General features: G+C 43.7%; 1 protein-coding gene across 2 annotated transcripts in view; it reads right to left on the reverse strand.

The window, feature by feature from the left end:
* The window catches only part of HIBCH (3-hydroxyisobutyryl-CoA hydrolase), a 516,160-nt gene that overhangs the window by 49,166 nt on the left and 443,567 nt on the right, over positions 1 to 23,427 (reverse strand). The window contains exon 12 of one of the 2 annotated variants that reach the window (XM_040440247.1): positions 21,344 to 21,463. The exons of the other annotated variant lie outside the window; for it this stretch is intronic. Within the exon in view, the coding sequence (XP_040296181.1) occupies positions 21,344 to 21,463 (120 nt within the window). The remainder of the gene's footprint in view (positions 1 to 21,343; positions 21,464 to 23,427) is intronic. 2 annotated transcript variants of the gene reach the window in all.

Below are 23,427 nucleotides of genomic sequence, written 5' to 3' on the forward strand. Positions count from 1 at the left end.
GTTTGTAAAATCAGTTTTGTATACCTTGAGGGGTGTATGTAACCCTTTGGAGTGTGGACCCACTGTGCCACTTACCGGTTTGGCTTTGGGCCAAACTTAGAAGCGGAATCTAAGTGTTCCCCTGGTCTTCACCCTTTATCCCGCTCCAAGATGCGGAAGCTGGTCTTAGCTGCAGGGGAGACACCAGGTCGCTACCGCAAGAGTGATCCCAGTTAAGTGGCAGCTGGCCGAGCAGGCCAGAAGGGCCCCGGTGCAAGCATTGGGGATACAGGCAGGTGGAGCGAGCTGTCGCTGGATGGAAGAAGCGCAGCAGCAGAGTCAGATAAAGCAGACCTGAGTTAGTGATTAAGCAGAGCTGGAGCTGTTAGAACAGCAAAGCTGAATAGCTCAGGTATAACAAGCTGAACAACAGACAGAGGCATGGTTGACAATCCAAATCATACACTTTAGAGCAGCGAGGTACAGGAGGATCAGGCAGAGACGAGGTCAGGATACAGGCTAAGGTCGGAAGCAGGTCGGAACACAGGAACTACGAGCTGGAACCTTCGCTGTAGAAAACTACAATATTGCTCAAGCATCACAGGAAGGGGGGGGGAAACACCCTTATAAAGGTGATGCCTGGCTGGGATTGGAGAGAAGACGGAATCAGGGGCGTGCACGAACCCTTAAAGAAACAGGACAAGTGCGGCTCCTACAAGGTGCAACTGAAGCTGTCGCCGACTGTGACAGTGCAGGAAAGCTGGTCCGGAGCCTGCAGCGGAGAGGAGGAGCCTTGTGTACAGTTCGACTGAGGTACATAGCAGGATGCGCTGCAAGCTGGCGGCTGCCAACTGCAATTGTTATATGTATTTTCTAAAATGGGGTCACTTTTTGGGAGTTTCTACTCTTTCCTTCTGCGCCCTGCCGTGTGCCCATACAGCAGTTTACGACCACATATGGGGTGTTCTGTAAACTACAGAATCAGGGCCATAAATATTGAGTTTTGTTTGGCTGTTAACCCTTGCTTTGTAACTGGAAACAATGGATTCAAATAGAAAATCTGCCAAAAAAGTAAAATTTGGAAATGTTATCTCTATTTTCCATTAACCACCTCAACCCCCCTAGCTTAAACTCTGTTAATGACCAGACCACTTTTTACAATTCTTCACTACACTACTTTCACGGTTTATTGCTCGGTCATACAACTTACCACCCAAATGAATTTTACCTCCTTTTCTTCTCACTAGTAGAGCTTTCATTTGGTGGTATTTCATTGCTGCTGACATTTTAACTTTTTTTTTATATTAATCGAAATTGACCGAAATTTTTGCAAAAAAATGAAATTTTTCACTTTCTGTTGTAAAATTTTTCAAATAAAACTACATTTCTATATAAATTTTTCTCTAAATTTATTGTTCTACATGTCTTTGATAAAAAAAATGCAATAAGTGTATATTTATTGGTTTGGGTAAAAGTCATAGCGTTTACAAACTATGGTACAAAAATGTGAATTACCGCATTTTGAAGCAGCTCTGACTTTCTGAGCACCTGTCATGTTTCCTGAGGTTCTACAATGCCCAGACAGTAGAAACACCCCACAAATGACCCGATTTCGGAAAGTAGACACCCTAAGGTATTCGCTGATGGGCATACTGAGTTCATGGAAGTTTTTATTTTTTGTCACAAGTTAGCGGAAAATGATTATTTATTTATTTTCTTACAAAGTCTCATATTCCACTTCCACAACTTGTGACAAAAAATAAAATTTTACATGAACTCGCCATGCCCCTCACGAAATACCTTGGGGTGTCTTCTTTCCAAAATGGGGTCACTTGTGGGGTATTTATACTGCCCTGGCATTTTAGGGGACCTAAAGTGTGAGAAGTAGTTTGGAATCCAAATGCGTAAAAAATGCCCTGTGAAATTGGAAAGATACTCATTGGAATTTGGGCCCCTTTGCGCACCTAGGCTGCAAAAAAGTGTCACACATGTGGTATCGCCGTACTCAGAAGTAGGGCAATGTGTTTTGGGGTGTATTTTTACATATACCCATGCTGGGTGAGAGAAATATCTCTGTAAAAGACAACTTTTCCAATTTTTTTTATACAAAGTTGTCATTTTACAGAGATATTTCTCTCACCCAGCATCGGTATATGAAAAAATACACCCCAAAACGCATTGCCCTACTGTAATGACCGGCGACACGCACAGGGAGGGAAAAGGGAAAGCCCTGCCCAAGGGAGAGGGAAAGGTGGTGACCCCTGACTCACCTTGCGGCTGGTGACGGATTCCTCACCCGTGCGGCGATCACGTGCCTAAACCCTGGCTTTCCCTAAAATGAGCCCTAGATAGTGAACGGGCCGGTGGGATCGCTAGTCCGCACCACTGACACTAAGAGGGAAACACCAGGGAGAGGACAGACAATACAGACAAACACATACACCCAGGTGGGTGACCACAGCAGACCACAAAAGGTCCAACAGGGATCCGGAGGGTAGCGTTCTGGACCAACAACCAGAGAACGCAGCAACACAGCTCCAGAGGGTCAGAATAGATGTCCAGGCAGGAAGCTCTATATCTGGCAACCAGAGAAGTGTGAGAGGCGAATATAAGGAGGTTGGGAGTGCTGGACAAGGAACAGCTGAGGAGAAGAAGCTACGGATCCCTGAGTGAGCCAAAAGGGTTTGCAAAGCAAACCCAGAAAGATACCATAAAGAAACAGCCCTATCTTACATAGAGCGCGCAGCCAACCGCTGCGACTTCCTGACCCCGGGTATAACGGAATCAGGCGTGGTTCTAGACACCCTCGTGACACCTACTTCTCCTGAGTACGGCGATACCAATGTGTGACACTTTTTTGCAGCCTAGGTGCGCAAAGGGGCCCAAATTCCAATGAGTACCTTTTAGGAGGGCATTTTTAGACATTTGGATTCCAGACTACTGCTCACGCTTTAGGGCCCCTAAAATGCCAGGGCAGTATAAATACCCCACATGTTACCCCATTTTGGAAAGAAGACACCCCAAGGTATTCCGTGAGGGGCATGGCGAGTTCAAAGAAGATTTTATTTTTTGACACAAGTTAGCGGAAATTTATTTATTTTCTCACAAAGCCTCCCTTTCCGCTAACTTGGGACAAAAAGTTCAATCTTTCATGGACTCAATATGCCCCTCAGCTAATACCTTGGGGTGTCTTCTTTCCAAAAATGTCGTCATTTGTTGGGTGTTTGTACTCCCCTGGCATTTGAGGGTCTCCACAATCATTACATGTATAGCCAGCATTAGGAGTTTCTGCTATTCTCCTTATATTGAGCATACGGGTAATGAGATTTTTTTTTTCCGTTCAGCCTCTGGGCTGAAAGAAAAAATGAATGACACAGATTTCTTCATTCGCATCGATTAATGTGGATGAAAAAATCTCTGCCAAAAAAAATTGGGGAAAGGCGTCTGCCAGGACATAGGAGCTCCGCCCAACATCCAAACCCACTCAGCTTGTATGCCCTAGCAAACCCGATTTCTCCATTCACATCAATCGATGTGGATGAATAAATCATTGCCGGAATTTTTTTAATTTTTATAAAAAATGTTTGCCAAAGCATATGAACACCGCCCCTCAGCTCATAAGCCTCGGCAAACGTATCTTTTTTTACTGCAGAGGAGAAATCTCGTCTTGCAGCGCCGCATACACCAACTTTTGTGTAATCTGACAGCAGCGCAATGCTTCTGTCAGAATGCACATCAGTGCTGCAGCTGGTTCATCGGTTGGTCCACCAAGGTAAAAAAAACTAAACAAAAAAAAAAAAACAGGCCGCAACGCAATACATTTATTAACATTAACTTTATATAACATTTGAAACAGAACATTAACTTTTATAAAATTTATTGAACTTTTGGAACATTAACTTTTTTTTTATTTATTTTTTTACCTTTATAGGACAAACCTCTCCTTCCCCATGGGACAATGTGCAAAGCGCAAATCGCCCAGAGATGTGGCGAAGTACATTACGCACTTTGTCCCAGGTGAAAGGAGAGGTTTGCAGCAGCTCTGTGTGAAAGGGCCCTAAGACCCCTGTGTGCCTGTCCTGTGTCACGCAATCCCTATACTAAGTGTACCTGTGTGTGGTACTTCCAGAAACACTCCCCTAATCATAGGGCAGGGTGGTCAGGGCAGTCAGGACAGAAATAGCGGGTGTCACGCCTTAATCCACTCCTGCTACAGACACGACATTTTTTTCGGGGTGGCGCTTGGGTTGAGGTACCAGCAATGACATTGGGGAAATGTCGCTCGTGTAGACGGCTCACTACACTGGTGGTTGGGGCCACGGAACCTCCTGGATACAGGAGGTTCGATGATCTCTTCCTGAAATTTGAGGAAGGATCTTGTTCTCCCAGCCTTACTGTAGAGAACAAAACTATTGTACATAGCCAATTGAATTAGGTATACAGACACCTTCTTATACCAGCGTCTGGTCCTGCGGGAGAGTAAATAAGGAGCCAACATCTGGTCATTGAAATCCACCCGTCCCATGAGCAAATTATAGTCGTGGACCGAGAGGGGCTTTTCAATGACACTGGTTGCCCGTTCAATTTGGATTGTCGTGTCTGCGTGAATGGAGGAGAGCATGTAAACGTCACGCTTGTCTCTCCATTTCACAGCGAGCAGTTCTTCGTTACACAAGGCAGTCCTCTCCCCCCTTGCAAGACGGGTGGTAACGAGCTGTTGGGGGAAGCCCCGGCAAACTAGGTCGCGCGGTGCCACAGCAGCCAATCTCCAATCTGTTCTAGAAACAAAGGCCTGAAGATGGGCACACTTGTGTAGAAATTGTCCACATAAAGGTGGTACCCCTTGTCAAATAAGGGTGACACCAAGTGCCAGACTGTCTTCCCACTGCTCCCCAGATAGTCAGGGCAACCGACCGGCTTTAGGGTCTGATCTTTACCCTCATAGACACGAAATTTGTGCATATAGCCTGTGGCCCTTTCACAGAGCTTATACAATTTGACCCCATACCGGGCGCGCTTGCTTGGGATGTATTGTTTGAAGCCAAGGCGCCCGGTAAAATGTATCAGGGACTCGTCTATGCAGATGTTTTGCTCAGGGGTATACAAATCTGCAAATTTGGTGTTAAAGTGGTCTATGAGGGGTCAAATTTTGTGGAGCCGGTCAAAAGCTGGGTGGCCTCTGAGAGGAGAGGTGCTGTTATCACTAAAGTGCAGGAAACGCAGGATGGTCTCAAATAGTGTCCTGGACATGGCAGCAGAGAACATGGGCATGTGATGAATTGGGTTCGTGGACCAATATGATCGCAATTCATGCTTTTTTGTCAGGCCCATGTTGAGGAGAAGGCCCAGAAAAGTTTTAAATTCGGAAACTTGGACGGGTTTCCACCGGAAAGACTGGGCATAAAAGCTTCCCGGGTTGGCGGCTATAAATTGAGTGGCATACCGGTTTGTTTCTGCCACGAAAAAATGATGTGAAGAGTATTATGGAATTATAGACAATGGCGCTCCCACTAACAATTTATTGAACAATAGAGGATTTGGGAGAGCTTAAAATATAGCTTTTACTATTAGTTTATATAAAATATATAGCGCCACAAACAGATACTTGAAATATGGCTAAAAGTATGGAACAGTCTTACCATTCCGACGCCCCCTGATAGGGATCAGCCTGGCGTGGTGGAAATAATACCGCGTCTGGGCCGAGGGTTGGATGTGGTCGTAGGTAAATTCAGGTTGTAGACTGGTGCAGGGAACCGTTGTCCCTAATGTGCCCTGATGGGGGAAGGGGGCAAAGCTGCTGTTCACCTGCCTATCTACACAGAGTTCCTACCCCGCAAGGGGCGGCCCTGTCCGGATACCTTACCCTAGATAAGGCGGGTATCCCTAATGTTGCCCTATAGGATGGTTCCTAACGTGTCACGTTTCAGGTGATAAATCATCAGGGGAAGAGATCCAAGAAATGTGCAAAAAATAATCCTACAAGGAAAAATATATTCAACATGAGGATCTAGAAAAAAGAGAGGGTTCACATATATTGGGGAAAGAAGAATGATACAGGGACATACCTTAGATCAGTGGATCAATAGGATTGGAAGAACAGGACATTGATGGTCCTAAGGAGAAGAGGACCCCGCAAATTCATCAAAGGGGGGCGCCTCTGGGGCAGCTGATCTGATGTTGTCAGCTGCACACCGTTTGCCATGAGGACGCTGTATTTATGCAGCAGAACGCGCGCCCTTTGCCTATCGACCGCCCCTGGGGGCGGAATGGTCCGGTCACATGATCGGAACGCCACACCCCTCGGCAGAAGCGGCCGTCCTGTGGACCGCACCGCACCAGGCCGTGGAGCGCAGCGCAACGTCCGGTCACGTGGGGCGGCCGGGAGAAGGGCTGGATGCAGCGCCTGCTGCTAGGCAACTGACCGACGCCAGGAGTGCTCAGACGTCCGAACCAGCTGTTGAAGAGCAAACATAATAGCCTGCGCTCTTATAAATATATATATAGCATTTCGTGCAGATTACAGGTTAGAGAGGCATGAGTGCTCCTATGACTACAAGCCAAAAAGGCATAAAGTTTGTGAATATGAGCATTTAATGACATAAGTCAGGGGAAGGGGAGGCGGGCAGGGTAGGGGGAGGGGGATGGGGGTGTGGGAGGATTATCAGTAGCTTTCAATATATACTTGGGGTGAGATGATATCCCTTACTGTGCCCCCTAATAGATCGGGGTGCATGATGTATGCAAATACAGGGACGGCTGGGACTATCGGTGGAAGGATGGTCCATTACAAAAAACAACCAAAATTTAGCTGCTCGTTAAGTCCTAAGGGAGCCATGGTCTTAAGGTCATATATCCATCTAGCTTCCCTCTGTAGGATTATTCTGTCCCAGCCTCTTGGTGGTGGATGCACTTTATCAATGGCCATAAATGAAAGACCGCCATGGCCATTGTGGGCATTCTGGACGTGTTTAGCCACTGGGGTATCTTTGAGTTTGGCCACATCACTAAGGTGTTCCCCTACTCGCCTACGGAATTCACGGATTGTCTTGCCAATGTATTCTTTCCCACACTGGCAGACAATTCGGTAAATAACCCCCCGGGTCTTGCAGTTCATGAAGTCGCGAATGGTGAATTCCTTGCCCGTAACATTACTCCTGAACGATTTGCCAGTTGTGATGTGCGGACAGGCGATGCAACCACTGCATCGATAACAGCCATGGATGGGGTTCTTAAGCCAAGCACAACCCGACGATGGTTGTGGGGTGTATTGGCTATTAACCAGCCGATCCTTGAGGCTCCTTCCGCGTCTATAGGATATGCTCGGAGTTTCCCCGAGCACCTCCCTCAGATCCGGGTCCATCAAGAGGATGTGCCAGTGTTGGTTAATTATTTCCCTGATGGATTGGGCTTGGCCATCATATGAGGTTATTAGGCGGGTTAGTTTATTGGATTGTACTGGTTTCTGTTTGGGAATGAGTAGACTAGAGCGGTCTGCACTCAGGGCTGATCTAAATGCTGCTTTGAGTACCCGATGGGGGTAGCCTCTGGACAGAAATCTCTGGCGAAGATCAGCTGCTTGGTGCAGAAAGTCCCTCTTATTTGTACAATTCCGTCGTAGACGCAAGTATTGTCCCTTAGGGATCCCGCGTTTTAAAGCAAGCGGGTGTTCACTTTCCCAGCGGAGGAGCGAGTTGGTTGAGCTGGGCTTTCTATATATATAGAAGTGTCCAACTCACCCATATGGCCCTTGGTAATTAGGACATCCAAGAAGGGGAGGGCCTGTATGTCTGATTCATATGTGAAACGGAGCCCTATTTCATTTTTATTGTGCTCCGTCACAAAAAGCTCAAAAGATTGCTTGGTGCCATGCCATATGACAAAGATATCGTTGATGTACCGTGCCCACAGTCCTATGGGCTCGGTGAGGAAGATACTGTCATCAGTAAAGACCAGGGTTGCCTCCCACCAGCCCAGGAACAGATTCGCATACGATGGGGCACAAGGGCTCCCCATCGCAGTGCTCCTGAGCTGGTGGTAGATCCGCCCATTAAATGAAAATACATTTCTGGTCAACGTGAATTCCAGAAGCTGAAGAATTACCTGACTGTGGGCACGGTACTGACAACCTCTCGTTTGGAGAAAAAATTGTACAGCCTTAAGGCCCAGATCATGAGGAATGCTGGAATAAAGTGCTTCCACGTCGATGCTGGCAATTAAATCATCTGCATCGACGTGGACCCCCTCCAGTCGTTTAAGTAGGTCCGTGGTATCGTGTGTGTAGGATGGTAGGGCTACAACAAAAGGGGCCAGGATTTGATCCAGATATATGCCCACCTGCTGGCATAAATTGCCTACCCCCCATACGATAGGACGCCCTTTGAGGGGTGATACCCCTTTGTGGAGTTTAGGCAGGCAATAAAACGTTGCCTGTCTAGGGAATGTGGGGAACATGAATTGATATTCATCCCTTGTAATCAGGTTAGTTTTAAGGGCATCCTCCAAAATATCCCTAAGCTCCCTTTTATATTCCTCAGTTGGATCTCGAGGTAAAATCTCGTAGGTGTTAGTGTCCTTCAATATTGAGTTACACATCAGACGATATTGTTCGTTGTCCATTACCACTACATTGCCCCCCTTGTCAGATGGTTTAATCACCACTGACAAATCATGTTCAAGGTTGGACAATGCAGTGGCCATGGCACGATCACAATTAGATCTTTGTTTTGAAGGGGTCAATTCCCCTATATCAGTGGTCACCAGGTCTAAAAACACGTCTATGCATGATACCTCACTGGTGGGGGAGGCATTTTCTTGCTCTTGGATTTAAGGTTAGAGAATGGTCCCGTGCCTTCACTTGGTGAAAGATCGTTGTCTAAATTATAGAGAAGACGTACGTCTTTGTTTCTGCCACGACTAAGTCAAAGAGCTCTGCAGTGAAGAACAGCTCAAAAAACCCCAGTGCCGATCCGATCTGAGCTGTCTCAACCGGAACTCCAGACTGGGCGGTGAAAGGGGGAACTACTGGTGCGGCTGAAGATGGGGGCTGCCAATCAGGGTTTGCCAGCACCTCAGGGACTCTAGGGGCTCTACGGGCCTGTCTGTGCGCTGGCTGCGACGGGGGAACTACTGCACGTGCCACCGTACCAGCTTCAACTGCCCTTCTGGTGCTCGCCACTTCACCATGTTCTACGGCAGTGCTGGTACTAGGTCCAGGATGGGCTGCGCTGTTGGTGTATGCCTCACCACGTAATCCTACAGCGTCAGCCCCACTCTGCTGCCCTTGAAGCGGATCCTGCGCAACCTGTGGTCTAGCAACATGGGGCCGGGTATGCCTGGTGGTATCAGGGACCTCAACCTCATCGTCCGAACTTTGGGTCAGACTGCCACTGCTTTCTACAGGTTCGTATTCTGACCCGCTGGATTCGTCAGATGAGGGTTCCCATTCCTCATCCGACTGGGTCAGAAGCCTGCAGGCCTCTTCAGAAGAATACCCCTTCCTTGTCATTTGATCAACTAAATTTAGGGGGTATTCCCTGAGACTACCCAAGAAAAAAAGCAAGCCTGTCTTACAAATAGGAGGCTAGCAAAGTACAGGATGCCGCTGCGATTGATAAAAAATATAAAACTGATTTTTTTTATCGCCGCAGCGCTTGTGTAGTGATTGCGCAGTGATAAAAAATAAAATAAAATAATTTTGTCACTGCGGCGGGGCGGGCGTGGATCAACGCACGTGTGGGCGACCGATCAGGCCTGATCGGGCAAACACTGCGTTTTGGGTGGAGGGCGAGCTAAGGTGACACTAAAACTATTATAGATCTGACTGTGATCAGTTCTGATCACTTACAGATACTATAAAAGTACCAATGCTGATTAGCGATACGCTAATCAGAATTACGGCATTACGGCTATGCGCGTAATCTCGCGTCTCGCGAGAGGACGCGCCGATGCGTCCAGGAGGAATAACACGGCCGCCCGCAGGACGCATCCCTGCGTTAGGCGGTCGAGAGGTGGTTAATTCTTGTGGAACACCTAAAGGGTTAACAAAGTTTGTCAAATCAGTTTTTAATACCTTGAGGGTATAGTTTCTTAGATGGGGTCACTTTTATGGAGTTTCTACTCTAGGGTTGCATCAGGGGGGCTTCAAATGGGACATGGTGTAAAAAGAAACGGTCCAGCAAAATCTGCCATCCAAAAACCGTATGGCATTCCTTTCCTTCTGCGCCCTGCCGTGTGCCCGTACAGTAGTTTACGACCACATATGGGGTGTTTCTGTAAACTACAGAATCAGGGCCATAAATATTGAGTTTTGTTTGGCTGCTAACCCTTGCTTTGTAAAAGTAAAAAAAATATTAAAATGGAAAATCTGCCAAAAAAGTGAAATTTTGAAAATGTATCTCTATTTTCCATTAATTGTTGTGGAACACCTAAAGGCTAACAAAGTTTGTAAAATTAGTTTTGAATACCTTGAGGTGTGTAGTTTCTAGAATGTGGTCATTTGTGGGTGGTTTCTATTATGTAAGCCTCGCAAAATGACTTCAGACCTGAACTGGTCCCTAAAAATTGGGTTTTTGAAAATTTCTGAAAAATTTCAAGATTTGCTTCTAAACTTCTAAGCCTTGTAACATCCCCAAAAAATAAAATATCATTCCCAAAATGATTCAAACATGAAGTAGACATATGGGGAATGTAAAGGAATAACTATTTTTGGAGGTATTACTATGTATTATAGAAGTAGAGAAATTGAAACTTTTGACATTTTACCAGTGTCATGAAGTACAATATGTGACGAAAAAAACAATCTCAGAATGGCCTGGATAAGTCAAAACGTTTTAAAATTATCACTACTTAAAGTGACACTGGTCAGATTTGCAAAAAATGGCCTGGTCCTTCAGGTGAAATAAGGCTGTGTCCTAAAAGGCTTAAAACTACCTCTTAGATGATGTGCATTTTTCTTTTGAGTTTTCTTGTGCTGCTTCGGCTTCCTAGGGGCTAAAATATTCCTGATAGTAGGGGCCCTTCTATAGATTATTCTTGGCTGTATTGGTAGACATTTTTCAAGGTAGAGGTCGTGTTGCAAGATATGCCAATGTTTGGCTAGTATTGAGCGGATAGTTTTATTAGATGTATTGTATTGGGTAATAAGACTAAGGTGCATTTCAGATTGGTTCATTTTTTTCTTTCCCCTCTCTAGGCAGTTTTTTTGTGAAATGGATACTTTTTTTTCGTAGGCATCTTTTATTAATTTCTTGGGGTATCCCATATCACTGAATCTTTTTTGTATGATTTTTGCTTGTTGGAAAAAATCCTCATTCTGCGTGCAGTTATGTCTGATTCGCTTGTACTGATTGTAGGGGATATTCTGGAGCCATTTTTTACGCTGAAAGCTTGAAAAATGTATGTAACTGTTCGTGTCTACCGCTTTAAAGTATGTTTTGGTTGTGAGGTGGCCATCTATATTATTGACGGAGATGTCCAAGAAATCTATCTGATTATCATTAAAGTTTGGGGTTAAAGAGATTCCCCAATCTGTGTTATTTAGATGGGTGCAGAATTCTTGGGCCTGCTCCTCGTTCCCATCCCAGATGATAAAGATATCATCTATATATATTTTACAAAAGATCTCTAACGCCAAGTAAATGGACTTGACAGATTACTCCCAATAATAAGTGACAGAATATACTGATCCCCTAGGGATTACTAAATCTAAAAAATGTGTAGCACTGACGTAAAGCACTAGCCCAGAGGGCCTGGCAGACAAACTAACATGAATACAGCCCAAATGGGCCTGGACACACAAACACTGAATGGTAACACAGGTAGGAAGTAAACAAAAGGAACGTTTTCACCCATCAGATGCTGTAGGCATGGATGGTGTCACTTGGATGGATGCAACCTCCCATACCATAGATTAGGTTGATGTGTTACCATACAGAGATGATGCCAACGTAAAAACCTCAGCAAAGGGAGGAGACGGGAACAAGAAATCCCTAGTACACCCTGGTGAAGGGGCAAGGACTAAATTACCCTACCTACCTATACGAGGTACTTGCCCCGCAAGGAGCATCCCCGTCCAGGTACCTATCCCTAAAAGCGGGCGGAATCCCTAGTACACCCTATAAAAGGTAAACTCCCGACGTGTCACGTTTCATTCAGGACGAACTCATCAGGGGAGATGTACATATGCAATGACAAGCTAATGATGGAGCTTGCATTGCCAAAAAGCAAAAAGAGGGGAAAGGGGAGGGTTGTAAAAACAAGCACACAGTGGTTAAAGCTGGTATACAAATGTTCCAGCAAATATAGAAGGGGCCCGGCCAGTGGAGCCAAGACCATCAAAAACCACAAGTAGCTTGAATGCAGTCTCACCAGTGGGTGATGCCTGCGGGAGTCCAGATATGACCCAGGATAAATATTATCCAAATCGTCTGTCAGCAAAGGGCTCTTACCTGTCGGCGCTTTTAAATACATGGACCAGCGTGCCAGTATCCCGGACCCGCCCCACTTCCGACCAGGCGTGCCACCTCCAAACGCATGCATGCCACAGTAGGGGCGGTTAGATGTGTAGTCAGGGGGTGGGCTGTATGTAAAGCAACCCAGATGCCTCAGGCTAATGAGCCGGGCGTCATGGGTGGTGATTGGACCATGTAGTGTAACAAAGCCCCTAATAACTTCATTTAAAATATTAATAATACAGAGCTATAAATGGCTGGCTGAGGGGACACCAGCCTCAATCAGAGAACTAATTAGCTGGAGTTCACTATAGGGACCAGAGCAACAAAAAGAAACCAGAGCAATGCATAATATGGAACAAAGAAGATTTTCAAATGTAACAACTGAAATTCAGTTGTTCATTCAAGCCTAATGGGGCCATAGTTTTTAAATAATAAATCCAACGAATCTCGCGTTGGAGAATGGCACGTTCCCAATGCCCCCCACGCCGTGGAGGAAAAACACGATCAATACCCATTACTGATATACGGGCTTTCCCATTATGGTGGCTATGAATGTGATTGGCCACAGGTAAGTCTTTGGCCTTAGAAATATTGTTTATATGTTCGCCAACTCTTCTACGGAGCTCACGGATGGTCTTGCCCACATATTCCCTACCGCATTCACATGTCAGGAGATATATCACCCCACGGGTGCGGCAGTTAATGAAATGATGGATAGAATATTCCTTGCCCGTAACAGTGCTACGGAACGTCTTCCCGGTGCGCAAATGAGTGCAGGCAATGCAGCCACTGCACCTAAAAGTATCTTCTTGGACCATTGTTAGTAATATTAAAACTCTCAGTTGTGTTCCCACTATGTTACTACATCACTGTGATACTATGTTGCTACTGATATACATTGGAAGGCTAGTAGCTGCGCACTAGCTCTAGACTCTTCCCTCTGAACTTATGTATCAGCAATACTCATTCCATATTTAATGGTAACATAGAGCTCACTCCTTAATCTAAAACTACCTCAAACACTGTCCCCCAACATGTTTCACCAGCTAACCTAGCGTCTTCAGGGGATCGGGCAGTATCGTGTTTGGGGGCGTGGTGCAGATCTTTTATAACCTTCTCTCCTCCTGCTTTTTCATTTATCCTATTGCATTAAGCGTTATATTTTTAGGGGAGTGGTTACAACGTAGCTTAGTCACTATTGGTGTAGCTAGTACTCTCCCGCTCCTCCCATCCTCCGTGTCTCTCCTCGTCCTGACCCCGCCCTCGCGTTAGTTAGATAAGTCTCGCACATGTCTGCAATTTTCTTTTTCTTCGTGAAGGAGTTGTACGATGCATTGGAACGTTTGACATACAACATCTGAAAGTGAAACAAATTCTGCAATGCCACTGGCATATCTTGAGAGCTGATGATGATCTGAAAGATATAATTTCTAAATATCCAACGGTGACGTATAGAAGAGGCACTAATTTAAAAGAAAATCTAGTGCATAGTCACTTTCAGTGGACTCATAAGAAAAATAATAAAATCACATGGCTAACCACCACTGGATCATAAACTGCGCACATAACTGGCTTTGTGTGTAAAGTATTTTACTAGTGTGTAAAACAAGCTCTCTCCTATTGATAACATGGCCGCCTCTGTACTCACTGTCACTATGAATGCACTACAGCGAGCGGGAGCGAGCTGGCCGGCGCGTGACTGACGTCACTTAGTAACGCTCCTCCCACTTCAGGAAACAGGAGCGTTACTAAGTGACGTCAGTCACGCGCCGGCCGGGCCGCTCGCTGCAGTGCATTCATCGTGAAAGTGAGTACAGAGGCTGGACCTGTTATCAATAGGAGAGAGATTGTTTCACACACTAGTAAAATACTTTACACACAAAGCCAGTTATGTGAGTGGGGCCCCTTCATATATAATCACGGCATTTTCGGGTCGGCCAAATCGCTCCTACTGGGAGCTTAACAGAGGTGCCGCGCGGACGTGCTGGGAGCTGACCGGAGCAGCTGGAAAGGTAAGTAACAGCTTCTCCGGCCCCCAACATGTCATGGTCTGTATTATGGCAATGTAAGTTGCCATAATACAGACCTAGACTCGAGTATAAAGACGAGGGGGCTTTTTGAGCACAATAATATGTGCCAAAAAACTCCTCTTATACTCGAGTATATACGGTAATCAAGTATTGGATCATTGCAGATCACTGTAAATAACATAATACAAACAACTCATGAATGATAAATTCATCAATCCTCATTAATAACTGATGAAGGCTAAATAATATATTTAGAGTCCATAATTAAGATTGCTAATAGAAGTAACTGGTTAGAAATCCATCAAATCTATTAAATGATTCCAAAATCAATTATGACACCAAAAAGAATATGTGACAATACATGGTCAAAAAACACATAAAAGTAAAATAAGAAAATAATATAAGATAACCTTGAATAAAAATTTAAATAATGGAAAAAATAATATGATAGCTAGCTACTATGGTAGTGATTAATAATTATTAACATGATTATGATTCCTAAGCACTTTAGCTAAATCATAGTTCATATCAACAATGCATATGAGATTCATCTCATAGATCATGATTTCAAATTCATTAATAATAAATCATAGTTATATAAGCTACATATATAGGGAACCAATCATGTATTTAGTGACTCTTTATTGACAGATGCCTGTATAAACATTGAGGATATGATTAAGTTGCTAACATATAGACAAATACAGTGAATCTACAAAGGGGTGAATGAGATAACTTCTAAGTCCGTGCGACTGCGCAGTGAAGTAGGTCAGAAGTGTGGGACTAAGTCAGTGAGTCTGCGCAATAAAGGAAAAAGATCGGTAAGAAACCAACATGCGCAGTTGAGTAACAAGCCGGACGACGGAATAGAAGATCGCGGACATGCGCGAGACTCAACTAACTAACTAACTAACTAACTAACGCGAGAGCAAGGGCGAGGAGAGACACGGAGGATGGGAGGGTAGTAGCCACACCAATAGTGGCTAAGCTATGTTGCAACCACTCCCCTAAAAATATAACGCTTAATGCGATAGGATAAATGAAAAAAAAGGAGGAGAGAAGGTTATAAAAGATCTGCACCACGCCCCCAAACACGATACTGCCCGATCCCCTGGCGAAACATGTTGGGGGGAAGTGTTTGAGGTGGTTTTAGATTCAGGAGTGAGCTCTATGTTACCATTAAATATGGAATGAGTACTGCTGATAAATAAGTTCAGAGGAAAGAGTCTAGAGCTAGTGCGCAGCTACTAGCCTTCCAATGTATATCAGTAGCAACATACAGTGGGATGCGAAAGTTTGGGCAACCTTGTTAATCTTCATGATTTTCCTGTATAAATCGTTGGTTGTTACGATAAAAAATGTCAGTTAAATATATCATATAGGAGACACACACAGTGATATTTGAGAAGTGAAATGAAGTTTATTGGATTTACAGAAAGTGTGCTATAATTGTTTAAACAAAATTAGGCAGATGCATAAATTTGGGCACTGTTGTCATTTTATTGATTCCAAAACCTTTAGAACTAATTATTGGAACTGAAATTGGCTTGGTAAGCTCAGTGGCCCCTGACCTACATACACAGGTGAATCCAATTATGAGAAAGAGGAGTCAATTGTAAGTTTCCCTCCTCTTTTAATTTTCTCTGAAGAGTAGCAACATGGGGGGGTCTCAAAACAACTCTCAAATGACCTGAAGACAAAGATTGTTCACCATCATGGTTTAGGGAAGGATACAGAAAGCTGTCTCAGAGATTTCAGCTGTCTGTTTCCACAGTTAGGAACATATTGAGGAAATGGAAGACCACAGGCTCAGTTCAAGTTAAGGCTCGAAGTGGCAGACCAAGAAAAATCTCGGATAGACAGAAGCGACGAATGGTGAGAACGGTCAGAATCAACCCACAGACCAGCACCAAAGACCTACAACATCATCTTGCTGCAGATGGAGTCACTGTGCATCGTTCAACCATTCGGCGCACTTTACACAAGGAGATGCTGTATGCGAGAGTGATGCAGAGGAAGCCTTTTCTCCGCCCACAGCACAAAAAGTGCCGCTTGAGGTGGGATAAAGCACATTTGGACAAGCCAGCTTAATTTTGGAATAAGGTGCTGTGGACTGATGAAACTAAAATTGAGTTATTTGGCCATAACAAGGGGCGTTATGCATGGAGGAAAAAGAACACAGCATTCCAAGAAAAACACCTGCTACCTACAGTAAAATATGGTGGTGGTTCCATCATGCTGTGGGGCTGTGTGGCCAGTGCAGAGACTGGGAATCTTGTCAAAGTTGAGGGACGCATGGATTCCACTCAGTATCAGCAGATTCTGGAGAGCAATGTCCAGGAATCAGTGACAAAGCTGAATTTGCGCCGGGGCTGAATCTTTCAACAAGACAACGACCCTAAACACTGCTCAAAATCCACTAAGGCATTTATGCAGAGGAACAAGTACAACGTTCTGGAATGGCCATCTCAGTCCCCAGACCTGAATATAATTGAAAATCTGTGGTGTGACTTAAAGAGAGCTGTCCCTGCTCGGAAGCCATCAAACCTGAATGAACTAAAGATGTTTTCTAAAGAGGAATGGTTCAAAATAACTTCAACCAGAATCCAGACTCTCATTGGAACCTACAGGAAGCGTTTAGAGGCTGTAATTTCTGCAAAAGGAGGATCTACTAAATATTGATTTCATTTCTTTTTTGTGGTGCCCAAATTTATGCACCTGCCTAATTTTGTTTAAACAATTATAGCACACTTTCTGTAAATCCAATAAACTTAATTTCACTTCTCAAATATCACTGTGTGTGTCTCCTATATGATATATTTAACTGACAGTTTTTATCATAACAACAAACGATTTATACAGGAAAATCATGACGATTAACAAGGTTTCCCAAACTTTTGCATCCCACTGTAGTATCACAGTGATGTAATAACTAACATAGAGGGAACACAACTGAAAGTTTTACTGTTACTAACAATGGTCGAAGAAGATACTTTTAGTGACCAATAATAAAAGTTATGTTTTATACATTATTATAGTAGTCGCTGACTAATTGTAAAAAGTTAACTCTTGAGCCTCTACATGTGTTAGGGTCAATTGTGTTAAAGGAAGGAGAGGAGCGCGCGCTGGTCTCGGCACCATCTTTGATATGCTCCTGCTGGAAGAAGTAGTCCAGCTTTCCTTGTGCTATGTGGTTTCTTTGACCTCTCGGCATAATGGGCGTAGGTTTATGAGGTTCAGGAATGAGATTAGGGTGAGAGGGGTCACTTTAGCAAGCTTTACTGGTTATTGTCGCTGCAGTGGAGACGGAGCTCAAGAGTTATTCTGCCATCTTCCTCGGCTGCTTAGCCACTCTTTCCCCCCAGTCTAATATTTTTTTAAAGCAGAGCTGGATATAAAATCTGTGATAAGGTCTTTTAGCCTTAATAACACTACTTCATAAGCACAACAGCGAGGAATAGTTGCAGGATGGCACATTACTATTTCAAATAATTCAGAGGTTTCAATGGAGTCATTTGATATTAGCATGATGGCTGACAGCACAGGATTTAGGTTAAAGGGGTTATCCACCTTTTAGCAAAAGGGAGCAGCACTGCAGTAATAAGCTCAGTACCAGTAGTACTCAGCACTAAGCACCAGCCTATGTGGCTTGTATTAACTTTCTCTGCATAAAAATTGCTATTTGCTTACAGTGAGGAACAGAAGTATTTGAACACCCTGCGATTTTGCAAGTTCTCCCACTTAGATGGAGAGGTCTGAAATTCACATTTTAGGTGCATTCCCACTCGGAGAGAAAAAATAATATATAAATTCAGGAAATCATATTGTATGATTTTTGAAAGAATTTATTTGTCTTGCACTGCTGAACATAAGTACGGTATTTGAACACCTGAGAAAATCAGTGTTAATATTTGTTACAGAAGCCTTTGTTTGCAATTTCAGAGGTCAAATGTTTCCTGTAGTTCTTGATCAGGTTTGCACACACTGCAACAGGGATTTTGGCCCACTCCTCCACACAGATCTCCTCTAGATCTGTTAGGTTTCGGTGCTGTCGCTGAGCAACACTGAGTTTCAGCTCCCTCCAAAGATGTTCTATTGGATTTAGGTCTGGAGACTGGCTAGGCCACTCCAGAACCTTGATATGCTTCTTACGGAGCCACTCCTTGGTTATCCTGGCTGTGTGCTTCGGGTCGTTGTCATGTTGGAAGACCCAGCCATGACCCATCTTCAATGCTCTGACTGAGGGAAGGAGGTTGTTGCTCAAAATCTCACAACAAATGTCCCCATTCATCCTCTCCTTAATACAGTGCAGTCGTCCTGTCCCCTTCGCAGAAAAGCACCCCCAAAGCATGATGTTACCACCCCCATGCTTCACAGTAGGGATGGTGTTCTTGGGATGCAACTCATCCCTCTTTTTCCTCCAAACAAGACTAGTTCTACTTTGGTCTCATCTGACCACATGACTTTCTCTTATGCCTCCTCTGGATCATCTGAATGGTCATTGGCAAACTTCAGATGGGCCTGTCACATGTGATGACTTGAGCAGGGGAACCTTCCGTGCAATGCATGATTTAAAACCATGACGGCGTAGTGTTCTACCGACAGTGACCTTTGAAACTGTGGTTCCAGCTCTCTTCATGTCATTGACCAGCTCCTCCCTTGTAGTTCTGGGCTGATTCCTCACCTTTCTTATCATTAGTGATATCCCACGAGGTTAGATCTTGCATGGAGCCCCAGTTCGAGGGAGACTGACAGTCGTCTTTAGCCTCTTCCATTTTCTAACAATTGCTCCAACAGTTGATCTATTTTCACCAAACTGCTTGGCAATTGCCCCGTAGCCCTTTCCAGCCTTGTCGAGGTTCACAATTTTGTCTCTGTCTTTTGACAGCTCTTTGGTCTTGCCCGTGTTAGTAGTAGGCGTCTGACTGACTGTGGGGTGAACAGGGGTTTTTAAAGAGCTCAAACAGGTGCTACTGAGTTAGATTAATGAGTGGAGTAGAGGTGGACATTTTAGGCACAGTAACAGGTCTTTGAGAGCCAGAATTCTTGCTGTTTCTCAGGTGTTCAAATACTTCAATGTTCAGCAGTGCAAGACAAATAAATTCTTTAAAAATCATACAATGTGATTTTCCGATTTTTATTTATTTTATTCTGTCTCTCAGAGTGGGAATGCACCTACAATGTGAATTTTAGACCCCTCCATGATTTCTAAGTGGGAGAACTTGCAAAATCGCAGGGTGTTAAAATACTTCTGTTCCTCACTGTAAGTGACAAAACACCTTTAACCACCTCAGGACCGCCTAACGCAGGGATGCATCGGCGCGTCATCCCCACAAGTGACCCCATCTTGGAAAGAAGACACCCCAAGGTATTTCGTGAGGGGCAATTTTATTTTTTGTCACAAGTTAGTGGAATATGAGACTTTGTAAGAGAAAAAATAAAATAAAACATTTTCCGCTAACTTGTGCCAAAAAAAATAATATTCTAGGAACTCGCCATGCCCCTCACGGAATACCTTGGGGTGTCTTCTTTACAAAATGGGGTCACTTGTGGGGTATTTATACTGCCCTGGTATTTTAGGGGCCCTAAAGCGTGAGAAGCAGTTTGGAATCCAAATGCATAAAAAAAGCCCTGTGAAATCCTAAAGGTACTCATTGGAATTTGGGCCCCTTTGTGCACCTAGGCTGCAAAAAAGTGTCACACATGTGGTATCGCCGTACTCAGGAGAAGTAGGGCAATGTGTTTTGGGGTGTATTTTTACTTATACCCATACTGTGTGTGAGAAAAATCTCTGTAAATGACAACTTTTAAATTTTTTTTATACAAAGTTGTCAATTTACAGAGATATTTCTCTCACCCAGCATGGGTAAATGTAAAAATACACCCCAAAACACATTGCCCTACTTCTCCTGAGTATGGCGATACCACATGTGTGACACTTTTTTGCAGCCTAGGTGCGGAAAGGGGCCGAAAGTCCAACGAGTACCTTTAGGCTTTACAGGGTTGCTCACAATTTAGCCCTGCCCAAAATGCCAGAACAGTAAACACACCCCACAAATGACCCCATTTCGGAAAGTAGACACCCCAAGGTATTCACTGAGGGGCATAGTGAGTCCGTGGGAGATTTATTATTTTGCCAGAAGTTAGCAGAAATGGAAACTTTATTTATTTAAATTTTTTCTCAGAAAGTGTCATTTTCCGCTAACTTGTGAAAAAAAATTAAATCATACATGAACTCACCATGCCCCTCCGCGAATACTTTGGGGTGTCTTCTTTCTAAAATGGGGTCATTTGGGGGGTATTTATACTATCCTGGCATTCTAGCACCTCAAGGAACATGACAGGTGCTCAAAAAGTCAGAGCTGCTTTAAAATGCGGAAATTCACATTTTTGTACCATAGTTTGTAAATGCTATAACTTTTGCGCAAAACAATAAATATAGACTTATTGGATTTTTTTTATCTAAGACATGTAGCACAATAAATTCTGACACAAACTTGTATAGAAATGTAATTATATTTGAACAATTTAACCAGAGAAAGTTAAAAATACACTTTTTTTTTAGAAAATTGCGGCCTATTTTGATTAATATCGGAAAAACAAAAAATCTTAGCAGCAATCAAATACCACCAAAAGAAAGCTGTATTTGTTAGAAGAAAAGGAGATAAAATTCATTTGGGTGGTAAGTTGTATGACCGAGCAATAAACCGTGAAAGTAGTGTAGTGCAGAATTGTAAAAAGTGGTCTGGAGATTAAGGGGGTTTAAGCTAGGGGGGCTGAGGTAGTTAAGGCTCTGTCTGTGCAAATAGCTCTGTGGAAATATATTTTACCTTATTGTAGTGAAATCCAACACATTAGATTAACATGTTTAGATTTTCTTACCATGCTTGCCTGGCTTAGTCTATATTCCATAGTTAGAACTTCTTGCAGAGTTAAGGAAGATCCATATTTCAGTTGTCTAAATGTTAGTTTCAAAGAAGTTGGAGACATTTTCGAAAGAGTCTATAATAAAAAGAAAAATAGCATGAAAGCTGCAATGCAATAAACTTAAAAATTAAAAAGCTTCTAATTTCATGGCTACAGAAAAAATTGGTATAAACATCAAAAAACAAAGTAGTGAAAAACTTCCAAGGCACTGATATTGCCCCCTAATTAGCACATAAGGCCTCATGCATACGGGAATATTTTTCATCCGTGTGCTATATGCATTTTTTGAAGGATAGCACACTGACCTATTTATTTCTACGGGGTCATGCACAAATCCATATTTTTTGTGGTCTCGAAAATATTAGAACATGCCCTAACATAATAACAAAGGGGTTATTTATTAAGACTGGTGATTTATATTCCAGTCTAAATACCCCTGTGCTGGTGTCTCTTGCGCCCAAGCATGTCATGGAGGAGTGGAAGAGGATTCCATTGGCAACCTGTGAAGCTCTAGTGAATTCCATGCCCAAAAGAGTTAAGGCAGTGCTGGAAAATAATGGTGGCCACACAAAATATTGACACTTTGGGCACAATTTGGCCATTTTTACTTAGGGATGTACTCACTTTTGTTGCCAGCGGTTTAGACATTAATGGTTGTGTAGTGTATAAGAAGTTACAGCCAGCTCACCTCTGTGTCCTGCATGGTGGTGCACGGGGCGGACTCAAGCTAGTCCTGGTTGAAGGTAGAAGAAATGAAAAAATGCTCCAGCACCGCAATGGATGAAGTGAAATCCCGGTCTTTATTGACACCAATATTCAGGCATGTACAGCAGTCATATAACTGGCACCCTCCGGTTCCCAAGATCCAAGATCCTGGATCTTGGGAACCGGAGGGTGCCAGTTATATGACTGCTGTACATGCCTGAATATTGGTGTCAATAAAGACGGGGATTTCACTTCATCCATTGCGGTGCTGGAGCATTTTTTCATTTCTTCTACCATTAATGGTTGTGTGTTGAGTTATTTTGACAGCACACCAGATTTACACTGTTATACACGCTGTACACTGTCTACTTTACATTGCATCAAAGTGTCATATCTTCAATGTTGTCCCATTAAAAGATATAATAAAATACTTAAAAAAATGTGAAGGGTCTACTGTTAAGAGCAGTAAATCCAGACACCACTTGAACTCTTTTAGTGAGTTCACCATCACCACTTGCTCTGGCAGAGAGTTCCATAGTTTCACTGCTCTTACAGTAAAGAATCCTCTCCTATGTTTGTGTAGAAACCTTCTTTCCTCTAGATGCAGAGAATGTCCCCTTGTCACAGTCACAGTGCTGGGAATAAATATATGATGGGAGAGATCTCTGTACTGACCCCTGATATATTTATACATAGTTATTAGATCTCAGTCATCTTACAAAAAGTTAGGGATATGTGGTTTGTGGGTGAAATTTCAGGATGAACCTAAAATGCACATGTCCAACTGTTCAATATTTCAGTACTTTTTGCACAACTTGCTGTTCTCTTACAAGAAGCTTAACGGCAAAATTCACAACAGGTGTTTGATCCATGAATCGCCCAATAAATGTCCTGGTTCAATTAGAAGTGGTATTTAAAGAGTCATCCTCATCATGTGTTCACATTTTGACACCCAACAATTAATCAACAGTAACTCGTCATTGCGAGGCTTCAAGCAGAATGTTCTTAGATGGAAGTGGCCACTGAGCTTAGAGTGTTACAGAGTGTCATCAGTAGGTTGCAACAGAAAGCATGGAAGAGTCACAGAAAGGTATAAAAGTGGACGTCCTTTGGCCACATCCCACACTGATGACCGCCTAATTGTGAACAATGCCCTGCGGAACTGAATGATGAATGCCACACAACTCCAGGCACATTAAATCCATCATTCCATCATAAGGTAATGGCTGCTGGTGATTGGGGTACCTTGAATGCACTTTCTCCAGACCTGAATCCCATTGAAAACCTATGGGATCAGCTGAGTTGTGGTGTAGAGGCTCGTATCTCTGTACCCC

The sequence above is a fragment of the Bufo bufo genome, chromosome 7, assembly GCF_905171765.1.
Source record: "Bufo bufo chromosome 7, aBufBuf1.1, whole genome shotgun sequence".
NCBI classification, from domain to species: Eukaryota; Metazoa; Chordata; class Amphibia; order Anura; family Bufonidae; genus Bufo; species Bufo bufo.